At 43.1% G+C, this 19294-nt stretch overlaps 1 protein-coding gene across 4 annotated transcripts in view; it reads left to right on the forward strand.

Annotated features, from left to right (window-relative positions):
• Positions 1–19294, forward strand: part of LOC140483931 (voltage-dependent calcium channel subunit alpha-2/delta-2-like) — an 839332-nt gene that overhangs the window by 703145 nt on the left and 116893 nt on the right. For all 4 annotated transcript variants that reach the window (XM_072582777.1, XM_072582773.1, XM_072582774.1 and 1 more), the window contains one exon: positions 18620–18698. In XM_072582777.1, the coding sequence (XP_072438878.1) occupies positions 18620–18698 (79 nt within the window). The remainder of the gene's footprint in view (positions 1–18619; positions 18699–19294) is intronic.

Genomic DNA, 19294 nt, shown 5'->3' on the forward strand with positions numbered 1-19294 from the left:
CCATTCCATTTGTATGCTCTCTTAATTCAACTATCTCTCACATTGTTGCCTATAATGTTGCCCTCTCATTCACAATTATTTTGCTCTGTCTCTTTCTTTTCGTTCTCTAGATTACAGAACAGGATATCTTTCAGGGTTCCCTAATGTTGGTTGTCAGGAAAATGTTGCAATCCAATTAAGGAAGTGATAATAGAATACTTGGAAGGTCTGCCATTGACTACACCCAGTCGACTAGTTTATGAAAAGGATATTTTGTTCGACAAATTTTTGATTGTTCTACTCATATAACTATATTTTAACAAGGTTCCATGCAAAATGTTGTGCACAAGATAAGGGCCCCTATGGTTAGGGTAATACATTCACATTCTTAAAAGATTGATTAAGGGACAAAAACACATGTCATTTTCAGATTGGCAGGTATGATGGGCTGCTGTAGGGATCAGTGCCGGGAGTTCAATTATTTACAAGTTATGTCAATGATTTTGATGAAGGGATTGAGTGTAATCTATCTAATTTATGTCACAAAACTAGGCAGAAAAGTTAACTGTGAGAAAGATTCAAAGAATAAAACTTGCCTCACCCAGAGGAGGCGGATTCAGGAGCATGTGGGGTAATTAGATAACGATCCAGGATTTGTCTATAGCAGGATGAAAGAAGAGTGAAGAACCTCTTCAGATCTGTCAGGTAAGTAAGACGTTGTTGCTGTTGTCAAAAGACAGTCATGAACTGTTATAACCTTGATTTTTGGATTTTCCCATCAGAAAGCCTGTTTCCCAATGTTTTAGCAAGTCACCAGTGTCACTGAGGTGAGAGCACAGTGGAAAGAACCTGTTTAGTGAAACTGATAAGCTGGACAGACTTTGATCAATTACAGTGAAGAGCTCCAGTCCTGGCTACTGAGAAACTGCTGTTCAAGCACTTCCCTTGGAGAGGGTTATCTCTGCTTGACAGGTGATTGCCAACCGCTTGCAAGGCACTTTACCTGTCTAGCAGTTTACTCGACTTGAACTCCACTTTCCTGTTAGCCATCTTGGCCACAGCATGGGAGCAGATTAGGCAGTGGCACCTTCCACCGTGGCTGAGGGCCAAGAGTAGAGGCCATCCCTCTGCCAACTGCTCCAGAAACAACAGGAGTTCAACACTAGCTGCTTCCCTCAGTGCATGCTCTCCCACATGGCAGATGAAATGAGTACATATAAAACTGGTTAGTTAAAAAGAGGTGATACCCACAACAAAGGGTTGACAAATTATTCAATGTCCTTGATATGCCCAAACAGCAATGGCTCAGGCTTTCAAAGTCTGTCATTGCTAACATCTCCGAACTGTTGGAAGGAGGTCTCCTTCCGAGTTAAACAAGTGAGCATGCATTTCCAGTGACCAAAAAGGTAACTAACTGTCACAAAGGGTCAGCTCCTTCTTCCCAACAGGTCTCAGCATCTTGCTAAATTGTATGCTTTCTTTTTCTGACAAGAGAGGAAGCAGAGTATTAGTGGTTGTAATGGCATTATGTGGAAAGGAGAGATGGAAAGTATTTATGGAGGATGACTGTGCGGCATGGGTGCAAGAGGGCAATATATTGAGAGTGAGTGCAAAGTGTCTGCTGTTCAAATAATGGGGCTGTGTGAAATTTGTGGAGAGAAATGCATGAGTGGATCTGCAAAATGTGTTGGCCTGAGAGTGCTGTGCCGGAGAGTACTGGGCATGTCAAGTAAAGAATGATGGAACCATAGGAAGGTTACAACACAGAAAAGGGCCATTCAGCCCATTGTGTCCGCACCAGCCAAACAAAAATCAAGCTGCCCATTCTAATCCCACCTTCCAATACCTGGTCCATAGTTTTGCAGATTACAATGCTTCTGGTATAGATCCCGGGTCCTTATTAATGGGTTGATACATTTGGCCTCCACTACCACCACCACGTAGTGAATTCCAGACACCCACCATCCTGTGGACAGAACAGTGTTTCTTCATGTCCTCTCTAATTCCTCCACCAATTATCTGAAACCTATGCTCCTTGTTAACTGACCTTTCCAGTAGGCAAAACTGTTCTTCCCTGACCCCTATTCAAGCCTATCATAAATTTGTATACCACAATTAAGTGACCCCTCAGCTTCCTTTGTCCTCAGGAATCTTTCCTCATAGCTGCAATTTCTAAGCACCTGGAAGTGCTTAAAATAATTATAAGGTTTGAAGTCTTGTCAGGTACACAAGTTTTCTGTTTTATAAATGCAAGAGTCCTGATAGGGAGAAATTGCATTGTGAAGGGTATGTTGAAGAGGTTTCTTCCTACCTGATTACCTGATTCTGACCTCAAATTGACACATCTTAGTAGTACAAGCTTTTGCTTTCAAATCTCCCAGCTTATTTCTCACTCATACCACAGTAAGATGGCAGTCTTCTGAGTGAGAGAGTCTGGATTCAAATCCCACTCCAACACTGAGAAACTGCCCTGTCTGTGATTCTGTGTTTTCAATGCATCATTAAATCAAGTCTCTTTTTGTCCTCACGGAAGATGTATGAAATTCTGTGGGAGTTATTTCTGGAATGCTGCTAAATATCTATCCCTCAATTAACATCTTAATAATATCATCATTGCCTGTTTGTTATCTCATTACTGTTTATGGGAGCTTCCTGTGCACAAATTAGTTACCACTTTTCTTACATTACGATAGTGACTACATCAAAAGAATAATTTTGTAATGCTTTGGGAAACTGATCATGTGAAGATGCTATATAAATGCAAGTCTTTCTTTCCCTGAACTCTGCCACAGCTGTTTTCCTGCTCCTAGATGTATTCCCTCAACTTTCACTGCGACCATTTCCTCTTCTGGAGCAAATGCCAAAGATGACAGGAAAATTGGGTTTAGAAACTTATCTGCCATGATTGAATGGTGAAACAGACTCGATGTGCTGAATGGCCTAATTTTTGCTCCTATGTCTTATGTTCTTATTACTAACTGGTTTTCTGTGTATTAGCCTCTCATGTATTTCTTCTTTCAAATGATACACTATTGCACTTGGATCATCTAGTACTTTAATACTGTAATAATGTTGCAATATTATTCAATTTTGTGGACTCCTTTCCCTTGGAAATAAAAACCAATACTCTGATTTCATTCCCACTAACTGCTGAACATCAATGCTAGCTTTTTGTATGATAAATGCACAATGTTGAGTATGAGTTGGGAAGTCGTGTTGAGATTGTGCAGGATATTGGTGGGTTAGTGGTGCTGGAAGAGCACAGCAGTTCTGGCAGAATCCAACGAGCAGCGAAATCGACGTTTCGGGCAAAAGCCCTTCTTTATTCCTGATAAAGGGCTTTTGCCCGAAACGTCGATTTCGCTGCTCATTGGATGCGGCCTGAACTGCTGTGCTCTTCTAGCACCACTAATCCAGTATTTGGTTTCCAGCATCTGCAGTCATTGTTTTTACCTCAGGATATTGGTGGGGCCTCTTCTGGAATAATGTGTCCAGTTCTGGGTCGCCCAGTTGCAGGAAGGATATTATTAAGCTGGAGAGGCTTCCAAAGAGATTTCCCAAGATGTTGCTACGTGTGGAAGGTTTGAGTTATAAAAGAAAGGCTAGGTAGGCTGGACATTATTCACTTGAACATGGGAGGTTGAGAGGCAACTTTACAGAAGTTCATAAAAATAATGAGTGTTATAGATAGGGTTAATGGTAGTTGTCTTTTTCCAAGGAACGGGATTTCAAAACTAGGGGACACAATTTTAAGGTGAGAGGACAGAGATTTAAAAAAGACAAAGGGCAAATGTTTTACACAGGGTGGTTCCCAGGTGGAATGAATTTCCTGAGGAAGTGGTGATGTGGGTACAATTACAAAGATTAAAAGATATTTTAATAAGTAAATGAAAAGTAAAAGTTTAGGAAGATATGGGCTAGGAGCAGGCAGATGGGATTAGTTTAGTTTGGGATTATGTTTGGCATGGACTGGTTGGACCAAAGGGTTCGTTTCCATGCTGTATGACTGTATGATTCTGACTAGAAATTGCTGGAAAATCTCAGCGGTCTGGCAGCATCTGTGGAGATCCAGTGACTTCTTCAGAACTGATTGTGGCTACAAAAATGTTGGTAGATATGCTGAATGGTGGTGGTGGGGGGAGGGGGGTGGGGGGGAACATAGGGGGAGTAACCAAAAGTTGGAGATGGAGACAAGAGTGAGAAAACCAGTAGGGCAGACAAAGGCCAGCCTGGGATAATGGAGACCACGGGTAACTGATAATGGGCTGTTTGTGGTAGCAAGGCCTGATGTGTGGGCGTTCATGTGAGGACATGGGAGAAGGTGCTCAGGTGCTAAAATCATTGAATTTGATATTGAGTCCTGAAGTTTGCAGTGTACCCAAGTGGAAAATTACGTGCTGTTCTCCCAGCTTGTGCTCAGCTTTGCTGGGGTACTGCAGCAGGCATGAGATAGACGTTAAAAATGTGTTGCTGGAAAAGCACAGCAGGTCAGGCAGCATCAAAGGAGAAGGAGAATTGACGTTTCGGGCATAAGCCCTTCTTCAGGAATGAGGAGGGTGTGCCAAGCAGGCTAAGATAAAAGGTAGGGGGGAGAGACTTGGGGGAGGGGCGTTGGGAATATGATAAGTGGAAGGAGGTTAAGGTGAGGGTGATAGGCCGGAGAGGGGGTGAGGGCTGAGAGGTCGGGAAGAAGGCGGTGCTGAGTCTGAGGGTTGGGACTGAGAAAAGGTGGGGGGAGGGGAAATGAGGAAGCTGGAGAAATCTGTATTCATCTCTTGTGGTTGGAGGGTTCCTAGGCAGAAGATGAGTCGCTCTTCCTCCAGATGTCGTGTTGCTATGGTCTGGCGATGGAGGAGGCCAAGAACCTGCATGTCCTTGGCGGAGTGGGAGGGGGAATTAAAGTGTTCAGCCATGGGGCGGTTGGGTTGGTTGGTGCGGGTGTCCCAGAAGTGTTCTCTGAAATGTTCCGCAAGTAGGCGGCCTGTCTCCCCAATGTAGAGGAGGCCACATCGAGTGCAGCGGATGCAGTAAATGATGTGTGTGGAGGTGCAGGTGAATTTCTGATGGATATTGAAGGATCCCTTGGGGCCTTGGAGGGAAGTGAGGGGGGAGGTGTGGGCACAAGTTTTGCATTTTTTGCGATTGCAGGGGAACGTGCCGGGAGTGGAGGTTGGGTTGGTGGGGGTTGTGGATCTGACAAGGGAGTGGTCTTTCCGGAACGCTGATAGGGGAGGGGAGGGAAATGTATCCTTGGTGGTGGGGTCCGTTTGGAGGTGGCAGAAATGACGAAGGATGATCCGATGTATCTGGAGGTTGGTGGGGTGATAGGTGAGGACTAGTAGGGTTCTGTCCTGGAAGCGATTGGAGGGACGGGGTTCAAGGGCGGAGGAGCGGGAAGTGGAGGAGATGCGGTAGAGAGCATCGTCAACCAAGTCTGAGGGGAAATTGCGGTCTTTGAAGAAGGAGGCCATTTGGGTTGTTCGGTATTGGAATTGGTCCTCCTGGGAGCAGATGCGGTGAAGGCGAAGGAATTGGGAATATGGGATGGCGTTTCTACAGGGGACAGGGTGGGAAGAAGTGAATTTTGGTAGCTGTGGGACAGACGTTGGCCAGGAAACACAGTGGTGTGTTGAAGTGGCAGATAACAGGAAGCTCAGGATCATCTTTGCAAACAGAACATTGGTGTTCTCAAAGAGGTCACCCAGTCTGCATTTCATGTTTAGAAGAGACCACATTGTGAACCGTGAATACAATAGACTAGATTGAGTGAAGTGCAGGTAAATCGCTGCTTCATCTGGAAGGTATGTTTGGCACTTGGATACTGAGGATGGAAGAAGTAAATGGGCAGGTGTTATACCTTCTGTGATTGCATGGGAAGGTACTATGGGGCTATGGGGATGTGTTGGGGGTGAAGGAGGAGTGGACCAGAGGGAATGATCCCTGCAGAAGGCTGACAAGATTGAGGATGGCATCCCACTGCAGATGGCAGAAATAGTAACTCATCATCCTTCAAATGTGGATGCTGATGGGGTGGTAAGTGAGGACAATGGGGACCCTATGGCTCTTGGGAGAGGGAAGAGAGCTGGTGAGAGGGTTGGACATGGCTGAGAGCCCTGTGAACTGCAGTGATAGAAATATAGAAACACAGGAAATCATTGCAAGAGTAGGACGCCCTTTGAGCTTGCACCCATTCAATACCTTCATGGCTAATTATGCAATTTCAGTATCCCACTCCCACTCCATATGCCTTGATCGCTTTAGCCGCAAGGGCCATGTCCAGCTCCCTCTTGAATATATCTAATAAACAATTTGAGCAAGCAACAATTTGATTTCAGATAGTCAACATGGTTTCGTCGAGGGCAGGTTGTGTCTCACAAACGTCATTGAGTTTTTTGAGAAGGTGTCCAAGATGAGGGTAGGGCAGTTGACGTGGTATACATGGACGTCAGTAAAGCCTTTGGTAAGGTTCCACATGGTAGGCTGATGGAGAAAATGCAGAGGCATGGAATTGAGAGTGATTTAGCAGTTTGGATTAGAAACTGGTGTTCTGGAAGAAGGCAGCGAGTGATCCTTGATGGAAACTATTTAGTTGGAGTTCAGTTATTAGTGGTGTGCCACAAGGATCTATTTTGGGACCACTGCTGTTTATCATTTTTATAAATGACTTAGACACAGGCATAGGTGGATGGATTAGTAAATTTGCAGACGACACTAAAGTTGGTGGAGTAGTAGATAGTTTGGAAGAATGTTACAGGTTGCAGGGGGACTTGGATAAACTGCAGAATTGGGCTGCGAGGTGGCAAATGGAGTTCAATGCAGCTAAACTTTCGGAAGAATAACAGGAAGGCAGAGTACTGGGTCAATGGAAAGATTCTTGGTAGTGTGGATGTTCAGAAGGATCTTGGAGTCCATGTGCATAGATCCCTGAAAGTTGCCTCCCAGGTGGAAATTGCTGTGAAGAAGGAAAACAGTGTGGTAGGTTTCATTGGTAGAGGGATTGAGTTCCGGAGCTGCAATATCATGTTGCAACTATACAAAACGCTGGTGTGGCCGCACTTGGAATATTGTGCACAGTTCTGGTCGCCCGATTACAGGAAGGATGTTGAAGCATTGGAAAAGGTGCAGGGGAGATTTACCAGGATGTTGCCTGGTCTGGAGGGAAGGTCTTATGAAGAAAGGCTGAGAGACTTGGAAAGAAGGCGGCTAAGGGGGGATTTGATAGAGACATACAAGATGATCAGAGGATTAGATAGGGTAGACAGTGAGATGCTTTTTCCTAGGATGATGATGTCAGCTTGCACGAGAGGGCATAACTACAAATTGAGGGGTGATAGATTTAAGACAGATGTCAGAGGAACGTTCTTTACGCAGAGAGTGGTAAGGGCGTGGAATGCTCTACCTGCTAATTTAGTCAACTCAGTCACATTAAGGAGATTTAAACAATCCTTACATAAGCAGATGGATGATTTTGGGATAGTGTAGGGGGACGAGCTGAGAATAGTTCACAGGTCGGTGCAACATCGAGGGTCGAAGGGCCTATTCTGCGCTATATTGTTCTATGTTCTAACTAGCCCCAAAAGATTTCTGTGGTAGAGACCATGAGAACCATAATAATACCATGAGGATGATGGGGAATCCTCGATTGAGGAAGAAGGTGGGCATTTGAGAGGCCCCCTTGTAGAAGCGGGCATCACCGGACCAGATGCAATGGAGATGGAATTGTGCCTTTACAGGAAGCACGGAATGAGGATGCATAGTCAAGGTAACTATGGGATCTGGTGGGTTTGTAGTGGGTATTGGTGGCCAACCTATCCCCAGAAATAGAAACAGAGATGTCGAGGAAAGAAAGGGAAGGGAGGAGTCAGAGATGGACCAGATGTAGGTGAGAGCAAGGTGAAAATTGAAAATGAAATAGATAAATCTTTCTCGTTTCAGACAAGAGAAAGAAGCAATACTAATAATGTCATTGATATACCAGAGAAACAGTTGTGGGTAGGGGTCAGAGTAGGACTGGAGGAAGGAACATTGCATGTGGCCCACAAAGAGACAGGCATTATGGGGCTCATGTGAGTCCCAATGGCCACATCTAGGCTAGGTGGAGGAGTATGGTAGAGGATGGGAAATGTTCAAATCTTTTTCCCAAGAAAAAACGGAGAGCCCTGAGACGATCCTGATTGACGTGTAAAAGGATTGCAAGTCTATGGTGAAGAGGAAGCAGCTGATGTCTGCAAACTGAAATTCTGAAGCTATCGTGAAACATGAGAAGAATCATGGATTTAAGTGGAAAGGAACTGAATTAGGAGAGAAAAATTGGGTAAGAAGGGATGAGTTCTACGAAGCAGGAGCAGACAGGAATAATAAGGTCCAGTTTGTGGATTTTGCGAAGGAAGTAGACACCAGCTGTGCAGGGTAGGGAGACTATGAGCTTGCGGATTGTGATGTGGAGATCACCAAACAAAATGAGATTAATGAATGTTGTAGACACAATACATGTTCAATGGTGGGATTGTGGTCCGTGGGAGATAGGAGGGAAGTGTGTGAGAGCTGGCGCTTTGCCTCTGTAACATTGAGGTCAGTACAACAGGCAACAACAGCACCATTCCTGTCGGCAGGATTGATTACAAAGTCAGAATTGGATTTGAGAGCATAGAGTGCAGTCATTTCAGTGGGAGATGAGTTTGAAGGAGTATGGGGTGCAGAGAAATTGAGGCAGTTCTCAATGAACATGTTTAGTGCAGGTAAAATGCCAAAGGGAGGAGTCCAGGTGGAGGAAGAGTTTTGGAGGCCACTGAAGGCACCTATGGGACAGGGAGAAGACTCTTCTCCAAAGAATGGAGGCAGACATGTTGGAAGAAAATTTCAACATCATATTGTGCTCAAAATTCAATGAGATGGACCGCAGTGAATAAAACTAAGACTTTTGCTGAGTACAGATCGTAGGTCAGAAGGAATAGTAAATAAATACAGGAGGTGGACTAGAAGATGGGATGGAATCAGAAGGAAGGGAGGAGAGGAAGGTTCCAGAGGGTTATGGGGATCTCTCAGTTATCTTGCAAAGAAAATAGAAAGGTTCTTGTTAGAATGTCAAATGAGTGGGAGGATGAAGTGGAATGGGGGAGGGGGGTGAGTGCAGCTCTAAGCCCGCATGAGGCAGTGCTGATGAGAGACAAGTCGACAGTGTACATAATGACACGTGGCACTGAGTGTGGGCCTCAGAGTGAAGCAAGAATCGCTGTCTGAGGAAAATCTCTTGTAAATCTCTCTTTTCCTTCCACAGCAATCATGTCCTTCCTGTGATGCAATGACCTGAGCTATTCAAAATGTAATGTGGAACAATGTGAGGTTATTTACATTGGTCAAAAGAATAGAGAAACAGAATATGTTTTGACTAATGAGAAATTATGAAATGTTGATGTACAAAAGGAATTGGATATCCTCATACAAGAAGCACAGAAAATTAACATGCAGGTACACCAAACAATTGAGGGGCAAGGAGCTAGTTGGTCTTTTTGAACAGGAGTGGAAGAATAGGGAAGTCTTGCTACACTTTGGACAGAACTGTAAGAAACTTGAATAGAGTTTCAGACATTTGTACAAACTTAACTGGAGTATTGTGTACAGTTGTCAGTGCCACATTGTAGAAAAGATGTGAACATTCTGGAAACCGTGCAGAAGCAATTTGCAAGAGTGGTCCCAGGAAAGAGAACTTCAATCAGGAGGATAGATTAAAGAAATTGGGACTGTTCTCCTTGGAGAGAAGAAGGCTGAGAGGAGTTTTGATAGAGGTTTTAAAAATCATAAAGTGTGTTGGATAGATTAGTCACCATTAGAAAGAGATGACTAGTGGTTATTTAACCTCAGGAAGGAGGAAAAGGTTGAAAAGGAGAGTCCTTCATGGTAACCTCAGCTGGTGCAGGAATTGAATCCACACTGCTTGCATTGTTAACCAACCACCCAGCAAACTGTGCTAACTGACTCCACTGAAGGATTAGATAGGGGGAAGGTCTTCCTGCTCGTAAAAGGAACAAGATCAGGAGGGCATAGATTTAAAGTGATATGCAAAAGAGGCAAAGGTGTAGTGTGAAAGAAACATTTTTCACATGGCAAGTGCAGTAGGTAGGGTGTGAAATGAACTTCCTGGAAATGTGATGGAGGTAGAGTTAATTGAGGCATTCAAGAGAACTTTGGATAATTACTTAGTCATAAATAGTGTGCAAGAGTATGTGGAAAATGCAGGAGATTTGCACTAGGTAATGATGCTTATTTGAAGACCCAGTATAGGCTCAATGGGCTGAATAACCTCCTTCTACACTGTAACAATTCTGTGAACTGTTTTGAGGCCACAGCTGGAATGCTGTGAATAATTTTGTTAAGTGTACATAAGGAAGAATAAATTTCCATAGATAAGGTAGAACGATGGTGCACTGATTCTGGGATGAGAATGTTATCCTGAGGAGGGTTTGACTTGAATGGCCCTGAACTAGTTGCAGTTTAATAGAATGAGAGAAGATCTTATTGTAACATAAGTCAATGCTGCGAGGTTGTTTTCCATGGATGGAGAGTCTTGGAGCAAAGGAAATCATTTCATAATTAAAAGAACATCCATTTAAGACTGAGGCAAAGAGAACTTTTTCGCTCAGAGGATCTTTGGGATTCTCTACTTCAGAGAATTGCGGACACTCAATTATTAAGTCCGTTCAAGGCTGAGAATGAAAGATTATCGGACTGTAACAGAATCAAACGATATTAGAATCAGATCGCAAAGAAGAATTGAGGTCAAGGATCAACAACGATTTTATTAAGAGAGGTTACAGGCTCTGTTGACCAGAAAGCTTATTGCTGATCCTATATCTTATGTCAGTGGGAGAGTTCAAAACAAGGGGAGGTGTTTTTAAGGTGAGAGGAGAAAGATTTAAAAAGGGCATGGGGGCAACTTTCTTTTACATAGAGGGTGGTACTTGTGTGAACGAGAGTGGTAGATGTGAGTATGGTTGCAACGTTTAAAAGACATTTGGATAAGTTCATGAATAGGAAAGGTTTGGAGTAACATGAGACAAGCATAGGCAGGTGGAACTGGTTTAATGTGGGAACATGGTCAGCATGGACTGGTTGGGCTGAACGGTCGGTTCCATTTTCAGTGACTAAAGAGTGACACTGGTGAAACTGTTGTGAATTTGAGGCCTAGAGTAGAATTTCTTGTACCCTCTCAGCATTTGTGTCAAGGCTCACACAAAACAAATGACCACGTGAAAAGGGTACTGGAGGGTGTCTTCCAGTCAGGGACCCACATGTAGCACCCCAAGACCTGCCAGGCATTTACAGGGGCGTACTTCCATGGAAGATTTAACCTTGGAACTGAACACAGCACCAATGGAGTCACACTAAATACTCTAACCACCCCCATGGAAGAATACTTTAAAGGAATGAGGGAAACTTGAGCAAAGCTAGAAATGAAATACAACATTTTCAGCCTCTGTGGCTTCCATAAGATTTGCTGATTTCTATCTGTGTGCAGACTGCATTCTGATAGGATATAAAATGTTTTGAGGTCACTGGAAGATAACCATTCCAGTGCACACCATTGCCTTGTTGAATAAGCTGGACAGGTGAGTTGTTGATTTCAGTAAGTCGGAATCAGTAAGTGGGTGGCACAGTGGTTAGCACTGCTGCCTCACAGCGCCAGAGACCCGGGTTCAATTCCCGACTCAGGCGACTGACTGTGTGGAGTTTGCACATTCTCCCCGTGTCTGTGTGGGTTTCCTCCGGTTTCCTCCCACAGTCCAAAGATGTGCAGGTCAGGTGAATTGGCCATGCTAAATTGCCCGTAGTGTTAGGTAAAGGGGTAAATGTAGGGGAATGGGTGAGTTGCGCTTCGGCGGGTCGGTGTGGACTTGTTGGGCCGAAGGGCCTGTTTCCACACTGTAAGTAATCTAATCTGATCTAATCTAATATCACCTCCTACAGAGAGCTGCATGACCCTCCCTCAATACATGTCCTGATAAAGATGACTTGGCCTACAGCTCAGTATCTGGAGCAATGATAATCTGTCCTTTGAGGATCTAGATATAAATGGGTTTTAAATAATAGTACAAATAAGATCAGGTTTAGATTAATAGTTACAATGAATGTTACATCATGTGATATTCAACGGTAGGGTATTGAATAGGAAATTGAGTATTTGCTGTATTTGTACAAAATCAGTATACTTCCTAAATTACATATCAATATGGAACCTTCTTCATTTTAATCATAGAAGGCACTGAACTTCGATACAGAATCTTTCTTTAATAGGGTCATGGAATTAATAGATTTTTCAATGAAATTAAAGTATTTTACACATAATAATCAGTAGTTTTGTGTATCAATACAGATAAATGTAAGCACTAAATATTAACAGCATTTGGTGGCAGTGAGCAAGTTTTAACACTAATCCAACAGACTGCCATTATTAGTAGTCAGTTGTATTTCTTGGTCTTTCCTAAGCATAAATATAAAGTAAAATTATGGTAAATGTTGAAAATCCCAAACAAAAGCAGGAAGTGCCGATAATATACAATCAGCACCTGTAAAGACGAGCATCTTTTGATGGAATTGGGAAGTGGATAACATTCATTAGACTAAAAACTGGAGGGGACAGAGAGAAGAGCAAGTGAACAGACGGTGCATACTAACCTCTATCACTGAGAGAGACCTGTGGATTAATGGTCATAAAGCAGGGCATCAGGGAGAAGGAGATGTAAATTAACCAGCTGAATGTAACAATGAAAGGCATTAAGAAACAAAAAGACACTAAAAATAACTGGTAATTTTGTGAAAAGCCACAGCAAAGCTCAGCACACTGTTTAGAAACATCAAAATGAATTAAGTGAAGAGAGAGATAGATGATACGGCATTACCAGTACAGTACTGGAGTCAGCAGGAATATTGCAATTGCAAGCAATTCTAGAGAAAGATCATACAGGGGTTTGAAAAGTGTTTCGTTTCACTTTTCGAACATTTATTAGTTAAAGTTTTGGAAGTGGGAAAACATGATTCAACTATGTCAGTTATCATCCAATCAATTTTCGATTAATAAAGGGAAGGCGAGATTCCTTGAGGATGTACATGATTTGTCAGCAGGAATTAGAAGATCATAAGGATGAAACCTCAAGGAATATACCAAACTAGAGTTGGCAACCTAATGCAGACAGACTGCTCAGATCAGAGTGAGACAGACTGATGGTGTACACCAGCTTATGACACAAAGGTCACCAGCTTATCTCCCAGTCTCTGGTTGGTTCGAGACCAGACATAACCATCAGGACCCCTCAGAGGCTCCAAATCTCTGATTCCCTGGGAAATTTAAACTTTCGATGGGAATTCACCAGATCTCTACTGAAATATCCCACTGTGAGTTAGAAACAAAGTTGGGAGACACTTACTACACAGAATTGTAGAAAGATAACCACCTGATGAAGGAGCGGCACTCGGAAAGCTAGTGCTTCCAAATAAACCTGTTCGGGTGTCCCAACCAACCCAACCACCCCGTAGCTCAACACTTCAACTCCCCCTCCCACTCCACCAAGGACATGCAGGTCCTTGGACTCCTCCATCGCCAACCAACCCAACCACCCCGTAGCTCAACACTTCAACTCCCCCTCCCACTCCACCAAGGACATGCAGGTCCTTGGACTCCTCCATCGCCAGACCATAGCAACACGACGGTTAGAGGAAGAGCGCCTCATCTTCCGCCTAGCAACTCTCCAACCACAAGGGATGAACTCAGATTTCTCCAGTTTCCTCAGTTCCCCTCCCCCCACTTTGTCTCAGTCAAATCCCTCGAACTCAGCACCGCCTTCCTAACATAGAACATAGAACAATACAGCACAGAACAGGCCCTTCGGCCCACGATGTTGTGCCGAACTTCTAACCTAGATTAAGCACCCATCCATGTACCTATCCAAATGCCGCCTAAAGGTCGCCAATGATTCTGACTCTACCACTCCCACGGGCAGCGCATTCCATGCCCCCACCACTCTCTGGGTAAAGAACCAACCCCTGACATCTCCCCTATACCTTCCACCCTTCACCTTAAATTTATGTCCCCTTGTAACACTCTGTTGTACCAGGGGAAAAAGTTTCTGACTGTCTACTCTATCTATTCCTCTGATCATCTTATAAACCTCTATCAAGTCACCCCTCATCCTTCGCCGTTCCAACGAGAAAAGGCCGAGAACTCTCAACCTATCCTCGTACGACCTACTCTCCATTCCAGGCAACATCCTGGTAAATCTTCTCTGCACCCTCTCCAAAGCTTCCACATCTTTCCTAAAGTGAGGCGACCAGAACTGCACACAGTACTCCAACTGTGGCCTAACCAAAGTCCTGTACAGCTGCAACATCACTTCACGACTCTTGAATTCAATCCCTCTGCAATTGAACGATAATACTCCATAGGCCTTCTTACAAACTCTATCCACCTGAGTGGCAACCTTCAAAGATCTATGTACATAGACCCCAAGATCCCTCTGTTCCTCCACCTGACTAAGAACCCTACCATTAACCCTGTATTCCGCATTCATATTTGTTCTTCCAAAATGGACAACCTCACACTTGGCAGGGTTGAACTCCATCTGCCACTCCTCAGCCCAGCTCTGCATCATATCTAAGTCCCTCTGCAGCCGACAACAGCCCTCCTCACTGTCCACAACTCCACCTATCTTCGTAACCTGCAATCTTCTTCCTGACCTCTCCGCCCCACCCCCACTCCGGCCTATCACCCTCACCTTGACCTCCTTCCACCTATCGCATTTCCAACGCCCCTCCCCCAAGTCCCTCCTCCCAACCTTTTATCTTAGCCTGCTGGACACACTTTCCTCATTCCTGAAGAAGGGCTTATGCCCGAAATGTCGATTCTCCTGTTCCTTGGATGCTGCCTGACCTGCTGCGCTTTTCCAACAACACATTTTCAGCTCTGATCTCCAGCATCTGCAGTCCTCACTTTCTCCTCAAAGTCATTGGGAAATGTCAACAACTGAAATTGCAGAACAGTTGGCTAATACAGGCTGTCCCCACATTATGAACAGGTTTCCTTCTTGTGTCCATTGTCTATTTGTACACGATGAAACATAATGTAAGATATTTGTTTGTAAGTACAGAAAACATTCATATGTTGAATCTTTAAACTATTATCAATAAACCCTTGAATGGGACCGCATTCATGAATACAAATATTCATAAATCGGATATTCATAAATTGAGGACTCCCTTTATTTTTGCATTTCAGAAGATGGCCTGTCACTGAGTGAAGTAAGGAGAAAATGTGGACTGCAGATGCTGGAGGTCAGAGTCAAGAGTGTGGTACTGGAAAAGCACATCCGAGCAGAGGAGAATCGATGTTTTTGGGCGTAAGCCCTTCACCATTCATTCCTGATGCTGCCTGACCAGCCATTCTTTTCCAGCACCACACTCTTGACTCAATGAACTAAGTCCATGAGAGTGTACTTTAGCAAAGGTTGTCTTCTCCTTTATTTCAACTACAAGTTACAAGTTATTTTTGTTTTTCTTTTCATTTTCATAGTGCTAAGAATTAAAATATCTTCAGATCATGACACTTAATCAGACCTTCACCTTCAAGCATCTTTATGGCTCTTCCATAAATTTCTGGTTCCCTCCCTATTGTTTGATACCTTTGAAACAATAAAAATGGGGCTTGATTGATTGAAATAATCAGTAATTTTAAATGGTCCTTCTTAGTTTGGTTTCACACTGTGATTCATGGCCTATCCCCTTCCCATTGATGGTAAAAATGGGATCATCCACATCTGGATCCCACCTGCCATTTTTAAATGTGTCTAGAGTCAGTCTGATTCACAGAAACTTCACTGTACAGTGTTCATTCCGACTGGTAGAAAGACAATACAAAATTCACTGAAAATAAATATAACAAGCATTTGGAATGAAGGAAACAGATCTTAATCATTAAAAACTCTATACTGTAGTCGTTGGAAATGGCTCATTTGTTTCTGTCTGCAGTAGCCTATTTCACCTTATGGGATTGTTATTAATATCCTGATTAACATTTTAATATGTCAAAGCTCATTGTTGGTTCCTTTTCCAAAATAACTTCCCTCTTCCCCCGCAAAATATGCATGGCAAACGCAATGCAGTATTTTGAGATGTAATGCTTGCTTGCATCGTAAATTATGATAATGTTTGATTAGAAACAGCCTTTTCGCTCTCAGAATAATCTTGATGCCGCAATGATTAATCCACCACCTCTTCGCTGTAAATGCATAGGTTGAAGTGAAAAAGAACGCACAATTGTCTGCGTAGTGAGCTATGAGTGACCTCTGCTGGCTGATTCAGGAATAGCCCATTCAGTCCCACAGGCTGAAGGTGCCATGCCATCTTGCATGCTCACCTGAGGGGCACACGGGGCTTCAGTTTACTAGCACTCATGTCCGGAACCCACTCTAAAGACTCTCACCTACTATCGTTGAGCTATGACCAGCACTGAAAGTGAGGAATAGAGGCCAAACACATCAGGCAGGGGTACATTTATCTTAATATTGACAATGTATTCACCAGCGACTTTTGTTGATATTTAATCAGACACTGTCCAAATGGATTCTGCAGAACAGTTTTAAAAATGGACACCAAAAGTGGTGTAAGTATGAGTGTGGCGTGTTGTGATCCAAAAAATTTGAAGCTTATTGATTAATGAAAATAGGCTATCTGGTTGCCACATTACCAAAAGAACGTGGATACTTTGGAGAGAGTGCAGAAGACGTTCACCAGGATGTTGCCTGGTATGGTGGGTGCCAGCTATGAAATGAAGTTGAGTAGATTAGGATTATTTTCATTAGAAAGCTGGAGGTTGAGTGGGGACCTGATTGAGGTCTACAAAATCATGAGAGGTATAGACAGGCTGGATAGCAAGAAGCTTTTTCCCAGAGTGAGGGACTCAGTTACTTGGGGTCACGGGTACAAGGTTGGAGGAGAAAAGTTTATGGGAGATATGCGTGGACAGTTCTTTTGGCAGAGGGTGCTAGGTGCCTGGAACACATTGGCACAGTGGAGGTGGTAGAGGCGGGCATGATAGCATCATTTAAGATGTATCCAGACAGGTACATGAATGGGCAGGGAGCAGAGGGATACAGATCCTTAGAAAATAGGCGATAGGTTTAGATTGAGGATCTGTATTTGTGCAGGCTTGGAGGGCCGAAGGGCCTGCTCCTGTGCTGTAATTTTCTTTGTTCTTTTTCTTCATTCTTATCGCAGAGTCAAACATGGTTTTCATGAATGCAGTTGATGGTCATTGGATAATTTACTGGTCTCTAATTAATTCCAATTTTAACGGATTAGACCCCATTTTCTCAAAATGTGGTGCTCTTTTGAAAACATGATTGAAAATATTCTGATTTATTTTTCACCTGTATTGGCTTTCATCTGATTTTTGAATTCAGGTTGACAAGGTGGGGAGGAGACAGAAAATCAATAATTGAAGCTGCCCTCTGCTTCACATACAGTCAGGCCAATATCTTATTATGATCCATTTGAGTGAGGGTTTAAGCAGCTGTGACTGGCTCAGGCAGAGTTCGAGATTCAACAAATAGGTCAGAATTTTGTATCATGCAGGATGGCAATCGAAAGCCAATAGGTACAGGTTAATCTACCAAGCCAGCACATCTCTGGATAGTATGGGCAATTTAACATGACCAATCTACCTAACCTACACATCTTTGGACTGTGGTAGGAAATCGGAAGAAAACCACAGGGACATGGGGAGAATGTGCAAACTCCAAGCAGACAGTTGTCCAAGGGTCGAATTGAACCTGTGTCCCTAGTGCGGCAGGAAAGCAGTGCTAAACACTGAGTCATCATGCTGCCACCATGAATAGCTCAGGTTCTTCCCATGCACACATTCCCAAATAACTTAATCCCTTCCCATTCATTCCCATTCCAATAATATTAATGCACAAAGCACTTTCCTATTCACTCCATTGCACCTAATTTCAATGAATCGAACCCTTCATTGTAGAATGCCAGTGGACAAAAGTTCTTTGCATCCAATCACAATTACGTGAAATCTCAATTAGCCAAATGTTTTCCATTCATTACCATTGTACAGAATTCTGCTGTATAAAGTCCCTTTCTTATATGGGTTCCTAGATAGAATCCTAATGGTTGACTTAATTTTCCATTCATTGACATACATTTTAACATCCAGGTCACTTTGAAAACAGTCTCAATGGATTAAATCCCTTTTTCTGCTCACTCCCATTATACAGAATCCCATTGTGTCTCACTCTTTCTCTTTCTGTAACATTTTATAGAATTCCAATGAACCAAATCACTTCATTTCCACCTCCTAATGGAGCAAATTCCTTCACATTCACTTCCAATGCACTAAACTCCTTTAAATTCACTCCCCATCTCCAGGAGGACAAATATCTTCAGTGATACTAACATGAGAGGATGACAGCACAAAAAAAAATCAGCTGAAGATAATTAACAAACAGAGCATACATGTAGATAACATTATTGACATCAAAACATCTGGAATAAGAACAGGAAAAGCTGGATTGAGAGATGTAACTGCAATATTTAAATGTACCCTCTAGTCACATTTTCTCTCTTTCGCTGTCTCTACTCTTAGGTCCGTGTTTTTACTTTCTCAGTTGGACAGCACAACTATGATGTCACACCTCTACAGTGGATGGCTTGTGCAAATAAAGGTACGAGGAACATCACTGTACACTTACAGGCACAGGATATTAGTGCAGTTAAAGCTAAGAGGAATATCAATGCAGAGGTACAGGTGAGGTATGTTAGCATAGTTGAAGCAATGAGGAATATCACTGCACTTACAGGCATGGGGTGTTAGCACAGTTAAGGCCTTGTGGAATTACAGGCACAGCATGTTAACACAGTTAGAGGCACAACAAAAATCACTACACTTACAGGTGCAGGATATTAGCACAGTTAAAACTATGAGGAATATCACTGCATTTACAGGTGCAGGATGTTAACACAGTGAAAACAATGAGGAATATCATTGCAGAGTTATATGCACAGAAAGTGAACACAGTTAAACTTATAACTGTGAAATTATCGCCAGAGATGTAGGATGTTGACCCAGTTGAAGGTATAAGAAATATCCGTGCGCAATTACAGGCACAGGATGCTAGCACAACTAAAGCTACGAGGTGTATAACTACAGAGGTAGAGGTACAGGTTATAGGCATATTTAAAGATAAAAGTAATATCACTGCACTGTGGGTACAGGATATTAGCAAATTAAAGCTATGAGGAATATAAATGTAGCTGCAGG

Source organism: Chiloscyllium punctatum, chromosome 12 (assembly GCF_047496795.1).
Source record: "Chiloscyllium punctatum isolate Juve2018m chromosome 12, sChiPun1.3, whole genome shotgun sequence".
Classification (NCBI taxonomy): domain Eukaryota; kingdom Metazoa; phylum Chordata; class Chondrichthyes; order Orectolobiformes; family Hemiscylliidae; genus Chiloscyllium; species Chiloscyllium punctatum.